This window comes from Microtus pennsylvanicus, chromosome 15 (genome assembly GCF_037038515.1).
Source record: "Microtus pennsylvanicus isolate mMicPen1 chromosome 15, mMicPen1.hap1, whole genome shotgun sequence".
In the NCBI taxonomy this organism is placed as follows: domain Eukaryota; kingdom Metazoa; phylum Chordata; class Mammalia; order Rodentia; family Cricetidae; genus Microtus; species Microtus pennsylvanicus.
The window spans coordinates 11,647,359-11,672,192 of NC_134593.1; the positions used below are offsets into that span (position 1 = coordinate 11,647,359).

The 24,834-nt window shown below is 37.6% G+C and overlaps 1 protein-coding gene across 2 annotated transcripts in view; it reads right to left on the minus strand.

The window, feature by feature from the left end:
- The window catches only part of Gpr137c (G protein-coupled receptor 137C), a 64,832-nt gene that overhangs the window by 25,002 nt on the left and 14,996 nt on the right, over positions 1-24,834 (minus strand). The window contains exons 2-3 of one of the 2 annotated variants that reach the window (XM_075950336.1): positions 12,385-12,428; positions 9,957-10,185 (exon numbers count right to left, since the gene is read on the minus strand). The exons of the other annotated variant lie outside the window; for it this stretch is intronic. Of the exons in view, the coding sequence (XP_075806451.1) occupies positions 9,957-10,185; positions 12,385-12,428 (273 nt within the window). The remainder of the gene's footprint in view (positions 1-9,956; positions 10,186-12,384; positions 12,429-24,834) is intronic. 2 annotated transcript variants of the gene reach the window in all.

Genomic DNA, 24,834 nt, shown 5'->3' on the forward strand with positions numbered 1-24,834 from the left:
TTTTCAATATTTCAATGCAACGCCCATCAAAATCGCAGCAAAATTCTTCATGGACTTAACTTCATATGGGAAAGCAAAAAACCCCAGGATAGCCAAAACAATCCTGTACAATAAAAGAACTTCTGGAGGCATCACAATCCCTGACTTCAAACTCTACTACAGAGCTACAGTACTGAAAACAGCCTGGTACTGGCATAAGAACAGACAGGAGGACTAATGGAACTGAATAGAAGACCCAGATATCAATCCACACATCTTATAACACCCGATCTTTGATAAAGAAGCAAAAAATACCAAATGGAAAAAAGAAAGCATATTTAACAAGTGGTGCTGGCATAACTGGATATCAACATGTAGAAGAATGAAAATAGACCCATATCTATCACCATGCACAAAACTCAAGTCCAAATGGATCAAAGACTTCAACATAAAGCCAGCCACACTGAACCTTATAGAAGAGAAAGTAGGAAGTACACTTGAACGCATTGGCACAGGGAACCACTTCCTAAATAGAACCCCAGCAGCACAGACACTGAGAGAAACAATTAATAAATGGAACCTCCTGAAACTGAAAAGCTTCTGTAAAGCAAAGGACATGGCCAACAAGACAAAACGACAGCCTACAGAATGGGAAAAGATCTTCACTAACCCCACATCAGACAAAGGTTTGATCTCCAAAATATACAAAGAACTCAAGAAATTGGACACCAAAAGATCACATAATCCAATTAAAAAAATGGAGTACAGACCTAAACAGAGAACTCTCAACAGAGGAATCTAAAATGACTGAAAGACACTGAAGGAAATGTTCAACATCCTTAGTCATCAGAGAAATGCAAATCAAAACAACTCTGAGATTCCATCTTACACCTGTAAGAGTGACCAAGATCAAAAACACTGATGACAACTTATGCTGGAGAGGTTGTGGGGAAAAGGGAACACTTCTGCATTGCTGGTGGGAATGCAAGCTGGTACAATGGATATCAGTGGGCTATTTCTTAGAAAATTAGGAAACAGCCTTCCTCAAAACCCAGTAATACCACTTTTGGGTATATATCCAAAGGATGCTCAATCGTGCCACAAGGACATGTGTTCAACTATGTTCATAGCAGCTTTGTTTGTCATAGCCAGAACTTGGAAACAACCTAAATGCCCCTCAATCGAAGAACAGATAGGAAAAATGTGGTATATTTACACAATGGAGTACTACACAGCAGAAAAAAATAGCGACATCTTAAGTTTTGCAGGAAAATGGATGGAGCTAGAAAACATTATTTTGAGTGAGGTAACCTAGACACAGAAAGACAATTATCACATGTACTCACTCAGAGGTGGTTTTTAAACATAAAGCAAAGAAAGCCAGCCTACAAACCACAATCCCAGACTACTTAGACAACAATGAGGATACTAAGAGAGACTTACATAGATCTAATCTACATGGGAAGTAGAAAGTAGAAAAAGTCAAGATCTCCTGAGTAAATCTGGAGCATGGGGACCTTAGTGGAGAACTGTAGGGGGATGGGGAGAGGCAGGGAGGGAAGCAGAGAAAAATGTAGAGCTCAATAAATATCAATAAAAAATGTATAAAAAATAAAATAAAAAATTAAACTAGAAAAAAGTTTTCAAATATTTATTTACTTATTAATGTATGTGTGTTCAAGCACAAATACCAAGGCACATGCATGAAAGTAAGAGGACAAATTGTGGGAGTTAATTCTCTCTTCCCACCATGGGGATATGGGGATCAAATTCAGGTTGTCGGGCTTGGCATCTAGCACTTTCCAGGACAAGTCTTCTTTATTTTTATTTATATGTCAGTAGTTGTGTGTGAATGTACACCACGTACGCACAGCTACATGCAGAGGACAGAAAAGGGCATCAGTCTTCTGGAGCTGGTTCTGAGCAGTGACGTGGAACTGAGAATAAAACTCAGGTTCTCAGAAAGAGCAACAAGTGTTCTTTACCGCTGAGCCATCTCTCCAGTCCATAGAACCAACTTTTCTTATAAGAAAATTCTTTTAAATCTCTTGATGTAGGCCAAAGCATGATGTTTGTCACAGTCTAGGTTAGAAAAGACAACTAATCCATCGCAAAGCTACAGTGATCTGGATCAAGTTGAACATAAATACATATTAGAAGGTGAAACAGATTATATAACTTTTAGGTCGTATTTCTGACCTACCAGCCTGTGAATAAAACAGGTGAGATTTATTCTGACAGGTACCTAGAGTATAGGAACTTCAGGTCAGAGTCATCTTGGTGGAAAAGCACAGAGAGAAAAATTGGTAACTTTTTATGGAAGTTAACAGAACTAAAAATGACGAACATCTGATTTTCAGATTTCTTCTGAGTTAAGCTGACAGAGATAATATGTAATTATCACTGATATGTAAGTATACCATACATAAGACATGGCTGTAATCTAAACCTAAATTTTCCTTGTTTTTAAGTATTTACTTTTTAAGATACGAGTATGTGTATTTTGTGTGTGTGTGCTCCTGTGTGCAAGTGTCTGTTGAGAACAGAGGCACTGGATCCTCCTGGGGCTTTATTTGTGAGCTGCCTGACAAGGGTGCTGGGAATTGAACTCTGGTCCTCTGCAGGAGCAGCATGTATTCTGAGCCACTGTGCCATCTCTCCAGCCTCTTCCTGTTTTTGTTAAATAAGGGGTGTTGCTACAATATTATAAGGTTATGGAAAACTGCCAAAATAGTTTTTGGAAACATATTGTTCTACCTGTATTAGTTTGTAAAAGAATGAAGTGTTTACAGTTTAAATACTCATATAGATAAAGAACAAGGTGGCAGCCTTAAATATATAAGGAAGAGAAAAAAGCAGTGAAGGCACAGAAATAAATTATCGAACTATAGGTAACTATTTTTTTTTTTTTTAACTAGCAGAACACAGCCCAGGTTGGCCTCAAACTAACAGACCAACTTAAACCTGTCTCCCAAATGCTGGGATTAAAGGCTACCATCCCTGGCTCCCCATAACTACTGTTTTAAAAGCAAGTAAAAGTTCTCTTTGCAAAAGAGAATCAAACAACAGCACTGTTGTAGCTGCTCAACATACAAATTAAGTAATAAAAAAATAGAACATAAAAGACTTTTATATGCTCTGTAAATGGAGTTGTAGATGCACTTAACAATCCTGCTGCAATGCTGTGATGAAAGGTAACAATTTAGAGGTTGAAATTTTAGAAATGACTTCAAGGGCTATCCAACAAGAGTTAAATTTGATCTCCTTTTGTTATCTTATTGCTCTAGCTAGAACATCAAGTACTATCTTGAATAGATATGGAGAGAGTAAACAGCCTTGCCTTGTTCCTGATTTCAGTGTGATCACTTTGAGTTTCTCTTGATTTAGTTTGATGTTGGCTGTTGCTTGCTGTATATTGCCTTTATTATTAGGTATGTTCCTTGTATCCCCGCTCTCTCCAAGACCTTTATCATGAAGGGATGTTGTATTTTGTCAAAGGCTTTTTCACTATCTAATGAGATGATCTTGTGTTTTTTTCTTTTAGTTTGTTTATTTGGTGGATCAGACAGATTTTCATATGTTGAACCATCCCTGCATCTCTGGGATGAAGCCTACTTGGTCATGGTGGATGATTTTTCTGATGTGTTCTTGGATTTGGTTTGCCAGTATTTTATTGAGTATTTTTGAATCCATGTTCATAAGTGAGATTGATCTGTAATTATCTTAATTGTGTCTTTGTGTGGTTTGGGTATCAAAGTAACTATCACCTCAGAAAAAGAGTTTGGCAATGTTTCTTTTGTTTCTATTGTGTGGAATAATTTGAGGAGTATTGGTATTAGTTCTTCTTTGAAGTTCTGGTAGAATTCTGCACTGAAACCATTTGGTCCTGGGCTTTTTGTGGTTGGGAGACTTCTGATGACTTTTTATTTTCATAGGGGTTATAGGCAATCTAATTTGTTTACCTGGTCTTGTTTTAATTTTGGGATATGATACTTATCCAGAAAATTGTTCATTTCCTTTAAATTTTCCAATTTTGTGGAGTACAGGTTTTTAAAGTATTTTCTCATTGTCTGCTGTTATATCCCCCTTTTCATTTCTGATTTTGTTAATTTGGATATTCTCTGTCTTTTGGTTAGTTTGGATAAAGGTTTTGTTCATTTTCTTGAAGAACCAACTCTTTGTCTCATTGATTCTTTGCATCGTTTTGTTTCTGTTTTACTGATTTCAACCATCAATTTGATTATTTCCAGCCATCTACTTACTCCTCCTGGGTGAGTTTACTTCTTTTTGTTTTAGAGCTTTCAATTGTTCTGTTAATTCACTAGTGTGGGATTTCTCTAGTTTTTTCACGTATGCATTTAGTGGTATGAACTTTCCTCTTATCATTGCTTTCCTTGAGTCCCTTATGTTTGGATATGTTATGCCATCATTTTCATTGAATTCTAGGAAGTCATTAATTTCTTTATTTCTTCCTTGACCCAGTAGTGATTCAGTTGAGCATTGTTAAATTTCCATCAGTTTATGGGCTTTCTGCAATTAGGGTTGTTGAATTCTAACTTTAAACAATGGTGATCTGATAAGATACAGGGGGTTATTTCAATTTTTTGTATCTTTTGGGGTTTGCCTTGTTACCGAGTATGTGGTCGATTTTAGAGAAGGTTCCATGGGGTGACAAGAAGAAGATATATTCTTCTATGTTTTATAGATATCTTTTAGGCCAATTTGAGTCAGAACATCTGTTAGTTCTTTTAGTTGAGTTTCTGTCTGGCAGACCTGTCCATTGGTGAGAGTGGGCTGTTGAAGTCTCCCACTATTAGTGTGTGTGGCTTGATGTGTGATTTAAGCTTTAGTAACGTTTCATTTACAAGTGAGGGTGCCCTTGTATTTGGGGGCATAAATGTTCAGAATTGAGATTTCATCTTGATGAATTTTTCCTGTAATGAATATGAAATGACCTTCTTATTTCTTTTTGCTAATTTTAGTTTGAAGTCTATTTTGTTAGCTATTAGGATAGCTACATCAGCTTCTTTCTTAGATCATTTGATTGGAAAATCTTTTCCCAACCCTTTACTCTGAGGTAATGTCTGTCTTTTTTGTTGAGGTGTGTTTCTTGTATGCAGCAGCAGGATGGATTCTGTTTTTGTAACCATTCTATTAGCCTGTGTCTTTTTTAAAGCTAATTAAATCCATTGATACTAAGGGATAATAATGACTAGTGATTACTAGTTCTTGCTATTTTTGTTTTTGTTGTTGGCACTGTGTGTATGTTTTGCTTCTTAGGCATTTGCTGGTGTGGTATTATCTATTGTCTGTTTTTGTGGGTGCAGCTAATTTCCTTGGGTTGGAGTTTTACTTGTAGTACTCTCTGTAGAGTTGGATTTGTGGATAGGTATTGTTTAAATATGGTTTTGTCATAGAATATCTTGTTTTCTCTGTCTATAGTGATTGAAAACTTTGCTGGATGTAGTAGTCTGGGCTGGCATCTGTGGTCTCTTAGTGTCTACATAATGCCTTACTAGGACCTTCTGATTTTCATTGTTTCCACTGAGAAGTTTGGTGTAATTTTTGATAGGTCTGTCTTTATATGTTACTTGACCTTTTTCCTTTGCAGCTCTTAATATTCTTTCTTTATTCTGTATGTTTAGTGTTTTGATTATTATGTAGTGAGGGGACTTTTCATTTTTTGGTCCAGACTATTTGATATTCTGTAAGCTTCTTGTATTTTTTTATAGGTATGTGCTTTTTTAGATTGGGAAAGTTTTATTCTATGATTTTGTTGAATATATTATATTCCCTGTGTTTTTGAGCTGAACTTTTTCTATCCCTATTAATTCTCAGGTTTGGTTTTTCTATGGTGTCCCAGATTGCCTGGATATTTTGTGTTAAAAATTTGTTGGCATTAACATTTTCTATTTCTTTTATTGTATATTCAAAGCCAAAGATTCCCCCTTCCATCTCTTGTATTCTGTTGTTTATGCTTGCATCCTGTAGTTCCTGACCCAGCTTTTCTAGTTGCAGAGATCCCTTGGTTTGTGTTTTCTTTATTGCCTCTATGTCAGTTTTTAAGTCTTGAGCTGTTTCCTTCACCTGTTTGATTGCTTTTTCTTGGTTTTCTTTAAGGGTTTGTTGATCTCTTCCATTTTTTTGTCTTTTCTTCCATTTCTTTTTTTTTTTTTTAACAGAACTTGCCTCAAGTTTATTTGTAAAAACAGCATAAGGTCCTGAACATCTGCAAATACTGTGTAGGAGTTCACACCAGTCCATCTGTCTTCACACTGGCAGACTGCGACCTTTTTTATGGGGCCTTCACAGGGGCCTGGGCACCTTTGGGAGCCTGAGCTGCAGCTGAGGCCTCTGCCTTGGCTTGAACCTTGGGCTTTGTTTTTTGGAGCCTACGACCCCTGGCCATGTAGCTTCTAATCCGCTTCCCAAGCTTGGGGTGAGCAATTAAAGCCAGACGGGTGAGTTTGCGGGTGGGGCTCTTTGGCACCTTGGGCTTCACCACCTGGGGCTTCACCAGGGCCTTGATGACCTCTGCACGTGCGCTCATGGCCTTTGCATTATTTGCCTGCATCTTCTTCAGGCCTTTCTTGTTGTGCTTCTTGGCAAAGCGCATGTTCCTCAGGAACTTGGGGTCAACCCCCTTGAGAGATTCGTATCTTTGTGACCGGGGTTTCTTGATGCCGTTTCTGTGCCATTTCCGGGACTGGTTGTGTGTGGTGTGGTTCTTGGACTTGGCCATGGCTGGACGGTAATCGGCGGCACTTTCTTCCATTTCTTTAAGAGAATTTTTCATTTCTTCCTTAAGGGCCTCAATTATCTTCATAAAGTCATTTTTAGTGTTGTTTTCTTCTGCTTCATCTGTGTTGGGACATTCCTGTCTTCTTGCTGTAGAACCACTAGTTTCTGGTGTTGCTGTATTGCTCTTTGTGTTGTTTAGTATAATCTTACCTTCTTGTCTACCCACCTCTTCCTCCAATTTGTATGGGTGAACCCTGTGCTTCAGGAGGTCCTTCTTCTTATTGGTGTGGCTGGGGGCTGTGACTCTGTTGAATGCTCCTTTCAGGTCCAGGCAGCGCTGAGCCCCCAGGTATAGATGGGCTCAAGGCTCAGGTGGTCACTCCTCCAGATGCCAATGGGGCTGAGGCTGGGGTTCTGGTGATTGAATAGTTTCTGGAGGCTTCTGTTTTCACCATGGCTACACTGTGTCCCAGTGCAACCTGGTCCCATGGCAGGGTGGGAGCATAAATTTTTAATAACGTGAGAAAATTCTTTGCTACTTCATGGTAGAGGAAGGAAGGCATAAAGTTATATTTACTCTGAGTTCTAAATATAAGTATCATGGTAACATTATTGCTGCATGTTTGTTTCACTGCTGGGGATGAAACCAAGGCCAAGTACACTGAGCTACATGCAGTCCACTGCTACTTCCTTTAAAGTTGTAAAATTATATGCTTTCATATTCGCAAGTTTTAACACTCAGCGTGGAGAGAGGACTGCTGGTCTGGTGGAAATAAAACCAGCTAGTGAACAATATTAGACGAAGCTAAAACAAAACAAACAAAAATACCAAAAAAACAACTTTTACCCAAAGTGCTATCTGAAAATTTCTTCCAATCCTCTAATAAGTCATCTATAGACTATGCTAAACATGATGATAAATATAATAACAGCTGCTGGGCAGTGGTAACACATTCAGGAGGCAGAGGCAGGGGGATCTTTGTGAGTTCAAAGCCAGCCTGGTCTACAGAGTGAGTTCCAGGACAGCCAGGGCCACACAGAGAAACCCTGTCTCAAAATTAAAAAAAAGATAATAATAGCTAATAGTGCTGGTTCAGATGCTGTGATTTCCCACATATTACTGTCTTATCATTATAGCACTGCTATGGAAGAGAGCTACAGAGAGTTAACAACCCTGAGTTAGGAAAACCCAGGTAGCATGATCCTAGAGCTTCAATTACTCCTGCTCTAATTGTCTTACCCATGTTAGTTCATGAGACAGATGTGTACATTCTAAAACATGACAAAGATACAAAAGGGAAAGCGGCCGGGCAGTGGTGGTGCACGCCTTTAATTCCAGCACTTGGGTGGCAGAGGTAGATGGATCTCTGTGAGTACGAGGCCAGGCTGGTCTACAAGAGCTAGTTCTAGGACAGGCTCCAAAGCTACAGAGAAACCCTGTCTTAAAAAAACCAAAAAAAAAAGGGGGGGGGGGAAGCGGCTTTGTTTTACTGTAAACCTACACATACACACACAAAATGGTAGCTCATAGAAAATGAGAATAATTCCTAGGGAACCCAGAACTTCAGTCTGATAGTCAGTCTTTTTGGACTTGATTCTGGAGATGGAGAGAAATGGCTGAATTTAATTAGGTCTTTGAGGCCGGGGAAGAGAGAAATACAGAGAGCACTAGGAAACAAAAAGGCCTTCTTTCTGTGTCAGGCAAGTGGCATACCATGTGCCATTTGAAAACAAAGCACTTGAGATCTGGCTGAGAGATCATTATTACAAATTGTGCAAAGGAAGAATAGAAAGAAGAAAGCAAAAGACCAAGTCTGAGTTTTAGAAAACATTATCAGGGAGAGCAAAACAGCAGATGTGAAGCTGAAGAGGTAATGGCTTGATAAACATTGATTGTCTGAAAAGACCATTGCTGAATTTTGCTACAGGAAAACAAAAACTCCTACAAATAAGCCTAGTGTTTTTACAAGGAGCAAGTAAAAGCAAGATGATGTGTTGCCTGAATGAAGCAGAGATTCTTCTGGGACTGTGGTTCTAAAGTCTGGACACACACACACATTTCTCTAGGTATCTAACAATTTTAGTTTGGTTTTACATAATGTTCTGAATGTAGTCGTTAGTCTGAGAAGACAAATTGTCTAAGTTCCTCGGAATATATACACCCCACACCTCAATATCCACACATCTACAAACCTACACTCAATGTCACACACATATTGTGGTAAACACTCACTATCCAATGACACTGTCAGTTATCTTCAATAGTAGAAACTTCCATGACTCTTTATTAGTGAATTAACATTTATGTATTTTTCAAAACAAGAAAAATAAGAAACAAGACATGACTGTTTCAAGTATCATATAGATAAGGCATGGACTTAGTATAGATTGAAGTAACACTTCCAAACCCTCCATGGCATATCTACACTGCTAACTCAAGTGTATGTCCACATTATCTGCTAAGTTTGTTTAATGGCAAACTACTGCTTTTACTAGACAAAGTCTTAAGTTCTCTCTATAGCTTTATAAGATGCTTTATATTTTTTAGAACATGCCTTGATTTTTATTACTTAAAAAGCTTCATATTTATTTATTTTCTGATTCTGTGTTTGTGCCTTCAACATGTTCATTATTTTCTGTTCCTTAATACAGAGGCATGCTTGAACCTTTCTCAGACACACTTGGTCTACGTGGAGCCAGCAGAAGCCCCGGTGGGTTGTTTCTATGTTTTATACAAGTTCATGAGGGCTTTAGGTCTTACCAGCACCAAACCCTTGAGGGCACACATCACGTGTAGATTTTGGGGCTTTCTCAACCTTGTTATAAAGGTAAATGATCCTCTAGTTTTGCTGGAGGCTATATTGTAGGAAAGCCTATGACGCATGTCAAATGCTGGACCATCCTGAGTATTTCTGAGAATTGACCCCAGAGAGTATAAGATGCTTTTTGATTCATTCATTCATATTTGTTTTAGTTTAGTTCCCCTGATCAGCCTCTAATGCAGGGTCACAAAAAATACTCAAATTATTGTTTGGTAAGAGCCTAAGTTTGGTCTGGAGAGATGGCTTACCTGTTGAGGGCTAAGGATCACAACCAAAACTTGAATACCTTTTAATTGTTACAACGATTTTTTCATGCTAAAAATGTGACTGCCCTCAGAGTACTTTTTCAAAGAAGCAGCACAAATTTCTCATTAAAATATGATGTATAGGATTAAAATTTGAAATTAGACTTACCTTTGATTCGAGGTAGACATTTGCTGATGACATTTTTGTAATTTTGCATATGTAGCTAACTAAAGAGATGGCACAAAGAATAAACAAGCTATCATTAATTAATGCTCGAACAAACACAGTCCATTTCAACTGATTTTCTGGGACATCTCCATGGACTAGCATTGCACAGGTCAAGTTCACTGCTAAGAAGAGGAAGCTTGCCAGTATAAAGCCCAAGTGCAGTAGAATTCTGAAAGAAAGCAAAGTGTGGTGTTTATAAAACCATTGAGAATTCAGTGTTTTTTCAGGTGCAAGAATTCTTTCAGCCTAAATTACTTGTAATTTCATTCAACATGAATTTAATAACCTCTCAGAGTTACTTTATGTCTACCATTATGAACTTCATAAATGAACTATTTCAAAATGGCACAGTTTCTAAAGCATTACTTTAGAAATAATCTCATGTGTTAAAGTAAAGACTGACCCGTGGAATTGAAGAAAATATTGAATCATTTTAACACCATTTCATTTTTATAACTACTGAGTGCATTTGCATTGACCTTTGCATTCTAATAATTATCAGTTTTTAAAAATCTGTCTAGCAAATTAAAATGCTGTGTCTAATTAATTTCACCACAGTATTATTTTTTTTCTTGTTTTGTTATTTCAGGACAAGGTTTTTCTGTGTGGCACTGGCTTTCTGGAACTCACTCTGTAGATAAAACTGGCCTTGAACTCAGAGATCTGCCTGCCTCTGCCTCTGGAGTGCTGGGATTAAAGGCCAGCCACAGTATTTTAAGAGCTATGGGAAATGTGTTTTGAATAATGTTTGAACCTATGACCTGATTATCTATAGTAAACATAGTTTTCAAACTTAACCAAAAAAGAAGATAGGAACAGAACACATAGTTTCCAAGCACTTACACAAAATTCTTGTATGGTGTGACCATCTGTACCAATTAACAGTTACCTGCTCTCTTGTGGAAATAATCCCAGGTCAAAGACATTTGAACCCCCAAATTAAGTATGTATGGTGTAGCAATTCACTTGGCATTCTAGCATCTTCTATTTTGGATTGCTTTCAGCAATGAACATCATAAACTGTCTGCCCTTAGAGATAATTTATAGAATTTAATTAAATTAATCTGTTATTGGTAAGAAAAAGACTGTTGAATATACAAGCAAAAAATTTAGTTTAAAAAATTTTAGTTACATTAAAAAACATTTTTTGAGAGGCTTTTGCTATGCAGCCCAAATTGTCTTCCTCTTTCAGTTCCCCATTGTTGGGACTATAGCGTGTGCTATCACACTTAGTGAAGTGTTAAACCAAATAATAGAATAATTACACAGTTTTAAATCCAAAAGTGACCTTAAAATTAGAATAGTTTAGGAAGCCAAAGCATAGAAGAATTAAGTGAGCTAGAACTGGGTCTGAAACTCATGTCTCTTGACTCATTTACTGTTTGCTCTGTTGAGATTAATCAGTGCAGTGTTGAGCTCAGGACACTCTGTATACACTAGCTTTTTTTATGTAGAGTCAGAAAGGGGGAGAGAGAAGACAGGATAGTAAAGGGAGAGGGGATGAAGGGGAGGAAGAGGGAAGGAGGGAATAGGTATGGGCATCATGGCTCTCACAGCAGAAGGGAGAAAATGAGCTGCTGGACTTACTCCTTTGAACCAATCTAATGACTTAATTTCCTACAAGACTGCCTAGGCGCCCTCAGTAATTCCTTCCTTTTACCTTTATCAACCACTTGTAAAAAATATTTACTTATGGGGCCTGGAGAGATGGTTTAGCAGCTAAGAGCACTGGCTGCTCTTCCAGAGGATCTGGTTATTTTATTTTATTTTTTAAAAGAAAACAAACTATCTTCTTTCATTTTACATACCAGTTCCTGTTCCCACTCCCCCCTCCCATTCCCTCTACCTTTCCCCCATCCTACAACCTATCCACTCCTCAGAGAGGGTAAGGCACATTGCTTTGGGGAAGGTCCAAGGCCCTCCCACCTATAATCTAGGCTGAGCAAGGTATCTATTCAAAGAGAATGGGTTCCAAAAAAGCCAGTATGTGCAGTAGGGATAAATCCTGGTGCTACTGTCAGTGGCCCCAGCCATACAACTGTCACCCATATTGAGAGGGTCTAGTTTGGTCCTATGCTTGTTCCTTCCCTGTCCAGCTGTCGTTGGTGAGCAAGGATCTGCATTTGATTTCCAGCACCCACATGACAGCTCACAGCTGTAACTCATAAATGCGATACATACAGCTATACAGACAAAACACCATATTATGTATGTATGTATGTGTATATATATATATATATATATATATATATATAGTAAATAAGTAAATTAGAATAACTACTTATATCTTTTAGGTACGAAGCATTAATATTAATGAATTAATCCTTTAGATCTTTTAGGCAGTAAACTTGATACTCATGAAACTTACTTGTGCTTGTCAAGTTCAGTGGCACATCTGACTTTACATATAACCTATAAAGAGAGTATAAAAAGAGTTTTGAGAACATATGTAACACAGAATTATTCAGTTTATTTTGACTTTGTGCTTCAAGTTAATGTAGCTATAAAGTTCAATGCTTTCAGTTGTATTATTGTGAAACAAAACCAGGCATCCAAATACTTAAGTTTCTACCTTAAACATCCAACAAAGTTATTTTAGTTTAAATATGTATTGAACTTTTGTTATGAAGCAGATTATATGCTATATGGTTTGCCATGTATCCTAAACGCTTTCTTAAAAAGTGTAGTTTAATTTTTAATTTTATGTGCATGGGTGTTTTGCCTGCATGTGTGTCTGTGTACCATGTGTGCTCCTGGCAACTTTAAAGACCAGAAGACATTAGATCTATGAACTGGAGTTACAGAGTTTTGTGAGTTAATGGGAGGTATGTGTGCTGGGAACTGAACCCAGGACCTGTGGAAGAGCAGGCAGTGCTCTTAACTAAGCCATCTCTCTAGCCCCTACCTTAAACTTTTTATTAGTCTTGTTTTGTTCTAAAATAGAGTTTGTTACTTAGTATCAATATGGTTATGGTCATTTCTTCTCCAAAGATCATTTCCTTACCAGTGAATTTAAACCTTATTTTTTAGATAATGGGGAGGAACTAAATGTTTTTTTTTGAGACAGCTTTGGCTGTCCTGGAACACTACAGAGACAAAGCTGGCCTTAAACTCATGGAGATCTACCTGCCTCTGCTTCCTGAGTGTTGGGATTAATCCCAGCCATTAAACCTGGCTAGGATTGAAGGTTTTTATCAAGATATTCCAAAGCATGGGATTTCACTAATCCGGTATTAACATATAGGTCTGCACAGAGGGAACACAAAACAGAACTGGGAAGACCAGTTACAAGATCACTGAAATATGGTACGAATTTTGGTGGTTTGGAGAGAAAAACAAAATACAAAATGTTATAGCCAAAAATATTTGAAATACTCAGGAAGTTACTGATTTCATTCAAATATTTCCTGGGCACTTATTACTACTCCATTTCCTTTGATATGGTGTCATGTCCCCGTAACCCCAGCACTTAGGAGGCAGAGGCAAAGGCAGAATGGTACAGGATTTTAGGTTAGCCTGGGTTACATGATTAGATTGTCTTAAAACAAAGACAAAGGAAGGCAAAACAATGGGGAAACTCAGATATCTATGTTAGGTGTCATAGACTCATAAATATAATTACTGCTTGTATTTTGAAGGACCTCATTGCATGAGAGATCTATATCTACTTTGACATATTATGGTACAAAGGTGAAGGTGCTGTTATAAAACTTAGAGAGAGAGTAATGATCCAGGACAGAGAAAGAGATAAGGAGAAACTATAAAGAGCAAGGCAGGGCTTCTCAAAGGAACCACGTTATGAAAGGTAAATAAGTGGGCACTAAGCAGATGAATGTTGAGGTCTAGCCATAGCTACTGTGTTTGCCTAACATGCTACTGTGTACCAAGAGCTCAGTGTATGGCATAGTCTGAAATCCTACCCCATTAGTCACCAGATTGGACAACTTCTATCCTTCTCAGACTGTCCATTTTCTGTCCTCATTACCACAGTGGGCTATTTCAAGAGCCTTTGAATTGATTTCTCTAAGACCACAGCTAACTCCATCCACTTCTTTAGGAGACAATCCCTCCCTTTCATCACCTTTCCTGTTCTGGGTCCAAGTAATTTAATTTTGAAATTGTGGTAAAAAATATATAGAGAAAATGAAAATTACAATGTCACCATTAAAAATATCTGCTCCCGTGGCATTAAGTAAACTCACACAGCTACACAACCATCACCATCATCCTCCACAACCTTTCCATTTTTCCAGTCTATTAAAAAAAACTTCCCATTCTTCCTCTTCCAGTCTCTCACAACTATAAATGTAGCTCTGTTTATATAACTAGACTCATCCAATATTAACCCTCTGTGCCTGACTTATTCCACTTAGCAGAAGTGATTTTAAGATTCATGTGTCAATTTCCTTCTTAAGATTATGTAGATGTGTATACACACATACACATATATGCATTTACTCATTGGAGAGGTAGGTGGCATGGACATTTTTTTCCCATTTTTTTTCTACCTGTCCTCTCACCTCCCTTCTGCCTCGTTCCCAGCCCACCCTCCATCCACTCCTCCAATGGGTATGGGCTCCCATGGAGAATCAACAAAGTCTGGCACATTAAGTTGGGGCAGGACCAAGTCCTTACATTTTTGTCTTTTGTGAATAATGCTGCTGTGAATACCTATGTTCTATGTAAAATTTTAAGATATCATTTAGTAGTAAGCTGCGTGTTTACTGCTAACTACCTCATTTAACATATCCTTTGAAAATTAAATTCACATATAACCATACACAATTGAAATATTTTAAGTTTAAAGATTTATTTTATGTGTTTGTTTTCATGCCTGTCTGTGCAGTGCTATAGAGGCTAGAAGAGGGCATTGGAGCCCCTGGAACCAGAGTTGTTACAGTTGTGAGCCACCACATGGTCCTGGGTCCTCTGTAGGAGCAGCAAGTGCTGTTAACTGGTGAGCTAACTCTCCAGCTTCATTAGTCAAAAATTCAATGTTGAAATAATAGTATTTTAAGTAGTTTTTAGTTTTTCATTTTTTTTTGTATGCATGTTTTTCCTGTATGTATGTCTGTGAGCCATGTATATGCCTGGTGCTTATAGAGATCAGAAGTGGGCACTGAAACCCTTGGAACTGGAGTTCCTGATGGTTGTGAGCTTCCATATGGGTGGTTGGCACAGCCCCTGGGTCCTCTGTCAGAGCAACAAGTGCTCTTACCTACGAAGCCATCTCTCCAGCCAGTACTTTTTGAGATAACATGTCACTATGTATCCCTGACTGGCCAGAACTCTCTATACAGACTAGGCTCACTGGAAACACAGAAATCCATCTGCCTCTGCCTTCTAAGTACTAGGATTAAAGGTAGATATAACACTATTATGCAATGTTCAGACCTTATTAATATTTTTTAGTTGTCTCAATAATGTCTTTATGGTAAAAAAAATCAGAAAATATGCATTAAATACATTTTATGTTTAGTCTTTCACTTTAAATTTATCTCATGTACATGTGGGCATGTGGGTTCTATGATACACATATGATCAAAGGATATCCTACTGGAGTCTGTTTTCTCCTTCCATGTGGGTTCTATGATACACATATGATCAAGGGATATCCTACTGGAGTCTGTTTTCTCCTTCCATGTGGGCTCTGGGGACTCGATTCACGTCGCTTGGTTTGGTGGCATACATCTTTACCTCCTAGCCATCTGTCTTTGTTTAATCTCCTTTAATCTATTATACCTTTGTCTTTTATAATTTCACTTAGCATTTCAGTGGCTCTTCTGCCTACCTCGTTAGCATATCCACTTGTTGAATGCTTCTCCACTTTGGATTTATCTGCTGTTTACTTACAACTTGATTTATGCTTTTCAGCTGGAATGCCACTGAAGTGATAATGAAGTACTCTTCCATCAGTGACTCATGATGGTGTTTTGTTCAATTCCTATGTTGCTAATTCTGATTAACTAGCTGAGGTAATATCTGTATGGTTTTCCTACTGTTGTTAACTACTTTCTACATTGTAACTAGTAAGTATTATATGGAGAAGTATTAAAAAACTATGCAATTATTTATTCTTCAAAGCTTATTCACTAGCTTTAGTGTCTACAAATGATTCTTGTCTGAGTGAATTAAAGTAGAGTACTGTCTTTGTAAATCTCATTCCAGGAAAAAAAAATGCATCCATTTTAATATATGAAAGGTCTTTTACATTTAATACGTGAAATTGTGTCCCATCTAATATTCTTTTAGCTTCCTGCCTTCAATCTTATGATCCATCATTCTGAAAAGTTTACAACTTCTGAATAAAAGCATCAATTTTATACGTTTTCATGCCTTTGTATATATTTTTACCTTATCTGGAACATGCTTTCATGATGATGTAACAAATATCACCTCATTCTAAGGACTACCAACATGCCACACTCTAAAATGTCTGATTAAGTGCCTCAGGGAAAGAGATCTGCTTTATGTCATTGCATTACTAACCAAAATCCATGGAATTTGTCATATTTACATGCTTGAGAAAAGTCACAATTTACTTGTAGCCTCACTTTCTAGCAAAAAGTTCAGAGATTTTTCAGAAAATATGTTTTAAAATGATTGATAAATTCAGGTTAAAGCTTATACTTTGGTATTATGGGGAGTATGGAAGAGCATGCGATGACTGGAGATATTGAAGCTGGAAGACAGCGGTCATCTAATCAGAATTCTTATATAAAATGCTAGGGGAGTAGGTTTTAACCCATTACAAACTGTAATATGATTTTTGTTTGGGTGATTCTTCCATAACCACAGAAAATGGAGTGAAATGGGCTATACATTTTTTTCTTTAAAAACCATTGATAAGACTGAATCTACTAAACGATGTTCTCAGGTTAAAAAGGTTTTCTAACAGTTCTGGCTTCCCTGGAACGGACTCTGTAGACCAAGCTGGCCTCAAACTCACAGAGATCAGCCTGCCTCTGCCTTTTGAGTGTTGGGATTTAAGGTGTGCACCATCACCGCCTGACAAAAATTCAACTTTTAAAATCTAATTCATTTATTTGTGTATATGAGTGTGTGGGCATGTGCCATGACATGTGTGTGGAGGTTGGAGGAGTTGTAGAGTTGTTTCCTTCCACCAAGTGGGTTCTGGGAATTGAACTCGGGTGGTCAGTCTTGGTACCTTTACCTGCTGAGCCATTTGCCACTGCTGTTACCAGGAAAATAAATATTAGAATGAGAGACTGACTAATAAAAGAAATTGATTAGATTATGGGCTCCACTTTTATTTTTAAAGTTTATTACACTTATACAGATACAAAGTCAGTGAGTTTTGGAATATATGATGTAAAGTACAGACACCTGCAGAAGTGACAACTGAAGCTCTAGCAACAGATATTTGAAGAACAAAGATGAGAAGTAAACCTGTGGTATCTTGTATTTAACAGTCAGGATTTAAAAAGCACAATGTAGAACTAGAGAACTCAGCCAAGAAGAGAAACAAAGCAGGTATAGAAAACAGCAGGATAGTTTAAAGTTAAAGGGAAGTATAGCCCTTGTAATTCCATGAAAAGTGAAAAATACTTAAGAAAATAGCATTTGCTTGGGTGACTTGTATGTCACTAAAATCTTCCAAAGAAGAGTTTTCAGGGTAATGACAGAGCAGTTCAAGAAGTTTACAAAATACAGTCACAGAGGTAGTGAGCATAGATGGATAACTGAAGTTAATACAAATTAGATAATGTGTTGGGAGACAATTTTCTATGAATATCTATTTGTGCACAGTTTAGACCTTCTGAGAAGTAAGTAATATGTATAGTAAACATCTTTGAAAGGTAGAGATAGTTTAAAACTTAAAGACACATTTCTTAACTAGCAGGATAAGGGAGGATGTTTCTTTGCCTGAGGACATTTCTGGAGAGTCTTTTTCCGGTGGCAGTCTGCTTATATTCATTTTCTCCTGTTGCTTTATCTATTTCTTCCCTTCAGATTCCACTGTAGCACACCCTGCTGCATGTGCAGATAATTTTAGCTCCTCACAGTGTAGCCCTATGAACTGGAGCCTAGAAATCTGATATAAAGTCCTGCTCGGGTAGCTGTTTTTTAAAAGCCTGGAGTAATAAATAACCCTTTTCTCTAACCCATGAGTCTAATGTTTCTTTTGGCATAGTATACAAACAGTGACAGGTACTCTTATATTTTAAGCAGGGTAAAAAGACCCTTCATGTTCTGATCTAAAATCCTTTTGTAGAAATGAACTGAATAGAAAGGGTGAGGCAGAAGGTGGATCAGGATGAGGAAAGCAGCTTGAGCTTGCTCAAGAAGACTGTAGTAGAGCATTTCAGCTGAAGAAAGAAAAACAAATTCTGATTCAAGAAGGAAGAAAAACTTAGAAGTCTACACAACATTAAAATAATTTATAAACCATGTCTTTATTAAAAACATTTGGGCCTGGAGAGATGGTGCACTGGTTAAAGTTACTTGTCATGGGACCTGCATGTTCTCTCCTGCATAGTTAAAGGAGAGAACAGGTTCCTGAAGATTGTCCTCTGACCTCCACGTATGTGTTGTGACATGCTTACCCATACACAGATATATGTCTACATACAAATGAGTAAATGTAATTAAAAAATGATGCTACCGATTGAGACATTTTGATACAAAGAAGGATGAGGAAAACTGGCAAATGGATTCTATTTTATTTTTCTATAAAAGCATATATATTTTCAATATAAAAGTGTATTCTGGGGAAAATGTTAGATTTAAGTACTTGAAACACAGAGAAGATCAATAGAAATGTTTAAAAAATATTAACATGCAGAAATTCACTTGACAGCAGGAATAGCCAAGCATGATTTGTTGACTTTGAAATTGAAATAGTCTAGCAGGAAAAAAGAATGTTATTATAGAATGTTCAAGTTTAACTAGACTGCATTCTCATGTATTGATTTAGAATTGTAAGCTGTTTGGGAATATCCCCAAGAGAGGCCTTATCATACAACAAAAGTATATGCTCAACTATGTTCATAGCAGCATTGTTTGTAATAGCCAGAACCTGGAAACAACCTAGATGCCCTTCAATGGAAGAATGGATGAAGAAAGTATGGAATATATACATATTAGAGTATTACTCAGCAGTAAAAAACAAGGACTTCTTGAATTTTGCATACAAACGGATGGAAATAGAAAACACTATCCTGAGTGAGGTAAGCCAGACCCAAAAAGAGGAACATGGGATGTACTCACTCATATTTGGTTTCTAGCCATAAATAAAGGACATTGAGCTTATAATTCGCTATCCTAGAGAAAATAAATAAGAAGGTGAATCCAAAGACAAACATATAGGCATCCTCCTGAATATTAACCTTCATCAGGCGATGAAAGGAGACAGAGACAGAGACCCACATTGGAGCACCGGACAGAAATCTCAAGGTCCAAATCAGGAGCAGAAGGAGAGAGAGCACGAGCATGGAACTCAGGACCGCGAGGGGTGCACCCACACACTGAGACAATGGGGATGTTCTATGGGGAACTCACCAAGGCCAGCTGGCCTGGGGCTGAAAAAGCCTGGGATAAAACCAGACTCTCTGAGTATAGCGGACAATGAGGACTACTGAGAACTCAAGAACAATGGCAATGGGTTTCTGATCCTACTGCACGTACTGGCTTTGTGGGAGCCTAGGCAGTTTGGATGCTCAACTTACTAGACCTGGATGGAGGTGGGGGTTCCTTGGACTTCCCACAGGGCAGGGAACCCTGATTGCTCTTTGGGCTGATGGGGGGGGACCTAATTGGGGGAGGGGGAGGGAAGTGGGAGGCGGTGGGGGAGAAGAGACAGAAATCTTTAATAAATAAATAAATTAAAAAAAAGAATTGTAAGCTGTGGGAACTGTTCTAGAGCAAGAGCTCCTTCTGATGTCTGCACTAGTCTGGCAGACCAAAATATCAAGAGACGAAGAATAAAATGGAATGAGAAAGAAGGTGTAAAAGGATCAAAAGGGTGAGGGTGGAAAACAGATAAATGAACTGAAAAAGTCTTGGAGAAAAAAAAACAACACTAGTCAGAAAGAACAGCTCTGTTGTAAAGAACTGTCTCAAGGTACGGTCATGTTAATGGACAGCTTAAATAGTAAGAGAAAAATTCTGGGACTGAAGCTTTTGGTGGGCTAACAACATGGGCTTTGAAAATGCTCCTCTAGCAAAGGAGACAAGCAAGACAAAAGCGCTGACTCACTCAAGGAGGTACAGGCTATCATTATACCCAATTATGATCTAATCAGATGGCATAGATTTCAGAGATGATGGCATAACTGCAGAAAAGAGTGTTGGGAGACTTCTGCCTTCCTTCTACAAAAGCCATGCCATAAAGTGCATTTGGGAATAGCCACATTTCAGAACAGGCTATTAAAAAGATCTTATCAAGAGGAAAATGGGAACTGGTTTAGAAGGGTGATTCATATTACAGGTCATGGAATAATGGGTGTAAGATGGATCTGAGCTAGATAAAAACAGAATTAAAAGGTTAGTTACAACCTGAACTTTCAGAATGTATTTCGATGTATTGTTTAATCAGGTATTTAAATCATACCTTTACTGTAGGAATATTAAAAACGACAATATGGTATTAATATCAATAGACTCCAAGTACTTTACAACTACATCTAACAGGATATAATCCTGAGTGACAATAAAGTTAGTTATTTTCAAGAAACAAGCTTATCAATGATATACAATTTGTTAAGATAGTTAACTCATAAAACATAACACGTTTTTGCAGATTATTTGAAGATTAGAATAGTAAATAATGTTAGTTTCCAAATATTAGAAAAATAAAATAGGCCATTTTTATAAGGGTTTATTCATGAAGGTTGATGAATGTTAAGTGGTTTTCATCATATAGCCCCCTTTTACAACATCCACACTACCATCTCTAATGGAGAAAGTATCACTTAGCATGTGTGTGTGTATGACAGGAAAGCAGAAGAGAACTTCTGGTGAAGAGAGACCCACAAAAGGAATGGGGAAAAAGTGAAAGGTAAGCAGGTATAAGGGGTGTGCCCAAAGCACATCGTATGTGTCTGTGAAGTTCTTATGTACTCAGTAGCAATGAGAGAAAGCGCTGATGTAGGATATGGATTAATGAAGATTTAAAGTAATGTCACGATGTGTTTAATTTTAATCTTATAAAAATCATAAATAAGCAATCTGAAATATTTTTCTATCTTAAAATGTAGATTATGAATTCTAATTTTGTTTCTCAAAGGGGAGGTAAGTGTAGAGATATATTTTACATGTGAATTTTATCCTATGTAAGTCTCCTGTGACTACCCAAAATTTGAAGATGGTGCTATGGTCTTCCCATGTTTACGTTACAATACTAATCATCAGTGTGAAGGTATTAGGAGGCCATTTAGGGTATGCTTAGATCTTGGGACCAATGGAGTCCTCATAAGTGAGTACTTAGTATTTGCCTTAGGGTTTCTATTGCTGTGAAGAGACATCACAACTGTAGAAACTTATAAAGGAAAACATTTACTTGAGGTGGCTAACATTTTCAGAGGTTTAGTTCATCATCATGGTATGACACGGTGTGCAGGCAGACGTAGTGCTGGAGAAGTAGCTGAGAGTTCTACATGTTGACTTGCAGGGAAAAGGAAGTTGTCTGAGAAATTTGGTGTGGCTTGAGTATATGTAAGACCTCAAAGCCAGCCTCCATAGGCCACTCTTCCTCTAACAAGGCCAAGCCTACTCCAGCACTTCCCCATAGTGCCATTCCCTATGTGCTTATGGGGGACAATTACATTCAAATTGCCACAGTATTCTTATAAAAGAAACTTCAGAGAGTGAAGACACTTTTTTGTGGGAAACCACTATCTATGCTACAAAGTGGGCCCTCACTAGACAGTGAATCTGCCAGAACCATGGACCTTTCAGTCTGTAGAATGGTAGGGTAAGTTTTGGTTATTCAAAAAATTGTTTAAACTAGTTCATGGTAGTCTGTTTCCTCATACTGAATGGCCTAAGGTTTACCTTGGAGACATATACTGTTTATTTGCATGGCATGTAGGATTTGTTGCTTTGAAGTGGATAAGTGATGAAATAAATATTTACAGAACAAGCACTTTTCTGTAGAATTTTCTTTTTTGAATTGAAATAAAAACTTTACCACAGAAGATAACTGTATAAAATTTAGAATTCATACTGAAATGAACCAAGATAAATATAATCTCTTCTCCATGGTGACTAGCTAGGCATACATATCTATGCAGATTACTCTCACAGATCTATAGTTTCCATCTCAGCTGCTCGTGCTCCTGTGCAGAATGGTACATTATTCCCAAACTTACCAATGCTGTTGACTACATAGGGATTATGAGGTTTCCGATACTTCAGCTGAAAATTGAACACTTCCTCCTTTTCAATGTCAATCATATACTTAATTTTTTTTTGATTCTCAAGACAGGGTTTCTCCGTAGCTTTTTTGGTTCCTGTCCTGGAACTAGCTCTTGTAGACCAGGCTGGCCTCGAACTCACAGAGATCCGCCTGCCTCTGCCTCCCGAGTGCTGGGATTAAAGGTGTGCGCCACCACCGCCCGACCATATACTTAATTTTTAAAGCACTTCTGTCTTCTAAGTATTTTACTTTGTAGCTTATGTTCTTGATTCTAGGGTATAATATCTTCATGCATCTCTCTTAGAAATCGAGTATCCTAATAACTGTGTTCTTAAAGTTTCTTTTCTCTACTTTGGTTTACTTTAAAGTTGTTTAAAATGGTTTTATATAATAAAACTAAAGTGTTAAAATAATAAATAATACTAAATAGTAAATAATACTGGTTTGAGAGTTGAATCAATAAATCTCTCACTTCTAGTTCCTTGGAGAAACATCCCTTTTTAGATACCCGTACATTTGTTCTATGAAGAAGTTGGCAAAAGACAGTTTGGGACCACACTAAAACCAGGGAGAGTGAGGGAATACACAAGACTTAAGTATTCTCCCCTACTCTACATTTCTTGCCTTAGTCTGTTCTCAAAATGCTGGAGTGAACTTCTGATACTCTGAATTATTATAATATTATCTCCCATGAGGAATCTGATCAACCCAAGAGGAAAGGTTCTATGCCTCTATATCAGAAACCTCTAAGAAGTGGCTCACTCAGATCTCCCTTAAACATAGCTCAAAGTATACATGCCTCACCTGCATGCTCAGTTATTTCTTATTATGAAAAGCAAGCCAAATGTAACAAGAGCCTCAGAGTCTCTAAAAAAAGAGTGAGATCAAAACAAAGAGAAAAAGAAAATAAAGTAGAAATCAAGTAAACAAAAATGATCATTATATTCACATAGATTAGAATGCTCTTATGGGGCTGTAGAGATGGCTCAGTGGTTGGGAGAACTGACTTGCTCTTCTAGAGGATCGGGGTTCAATTCCCAGCACTCACATGACTATCTGCAATTCCAACATCTGACACTCTCACAAAGACATACCTGCAGGCAAAATATTTGTTCTTTTAAACATAAAAGTAAATAAAAAAGAATGTATTTACAAAATACAAAATGCTATTAATAAAGAACTTAAAAAAATGAACTCATGGAAATTAAGTTACCCTGGAAGAATGACAAAGTCAAGGGAAGGGCTGGAAGTGGAGAAAATCTTTCCCCAAAAGTGTGTGTGTTGAAGGCATTTGGAAAAATAGACAAGGAGATATAAGAAATAGCTCAATATAGGCTGTAAAATATTTGTTTGTTCATTGATTTATGCTCAGTTTTTTGAGACAGGGTTTCTCTGTAGCTTTGGAACCTGACCTGGAACTCACTCTGTAGACCAGCTGGCCTTGAATTCACTGAGATTCACCTGCCTCTGCCTCCTGAGTGCTGGGGTTAATGGCATGTGTCACCACTGACTGGCGGATGAAAAAGATTTAAATCCAAGATTCCAGAAAAACAGAACAGAGGGAAAGAAGAGGAGAAAAAAGCAAAGTTGACTCCCCAGTTAACAAGTTTTCAGGGTGACAAATACTGCTTCATTAATGTTAACAGTGAAAGTAATTGGTTAACAGCCGTTAAAGATTTATAGAACTAATATGCCCAAGTAGTCAGAAATCTGTTTAATAAAGTACAATGATCTGTAAACACTGTTTCACACACTCTTTATGCCCTCGAAGAGCAGCGGCTAAAATTTTCAGAAATAAAGTATAAGTTTATGGACAAGTAGAAAATTTGTGAGCTCTCCAAAACCAAACAAAACCCAATTTAATTGGTCACCACAGACTGTTGCCATGGAAAGTTTGCTGAAGATGTCAATGTCTTATATTTAAGGAATATGCTGAGTTTATTTCTGAACAAAGAGTGAAGATTTATGCCTTTTTAGAAGACGGATTTCAATAGAATCTGAAACTCTTTTGTCCTTTAATCAATTTTCCAGTAGCAAAAACTCCCACAGTGTACTGTAGTACTTTTTCATAATATCCTTCATGCCTTTAAGTCAAGAAGATGGTAGACTGCAAATACAAGAAAAATACACGGAAGAATATCAGTTTCAGTGAAATGGTCAGGGAAAAGGGACAGCGTACACCAGAGAAAGAGGGACTTCTGGAAAGAGGAATAAGGGGAATGCTGTTCACTTATCTTTCTTCTTGACTTTTTTTGTTACATTTTGCATTTGTGTGTATGTACAGAGAGACAGATAGGCAGGCAGACAGCCCCCCCCACACACACACAGACACAGACACACAATGCAACATGCTGCGGACATCAGAGGACAACTTGTGGAAATCAGTTGTCTCCTTTTATCATGTAATCTCTGGGGATTGAACTCAGGTCACCAGGCTTA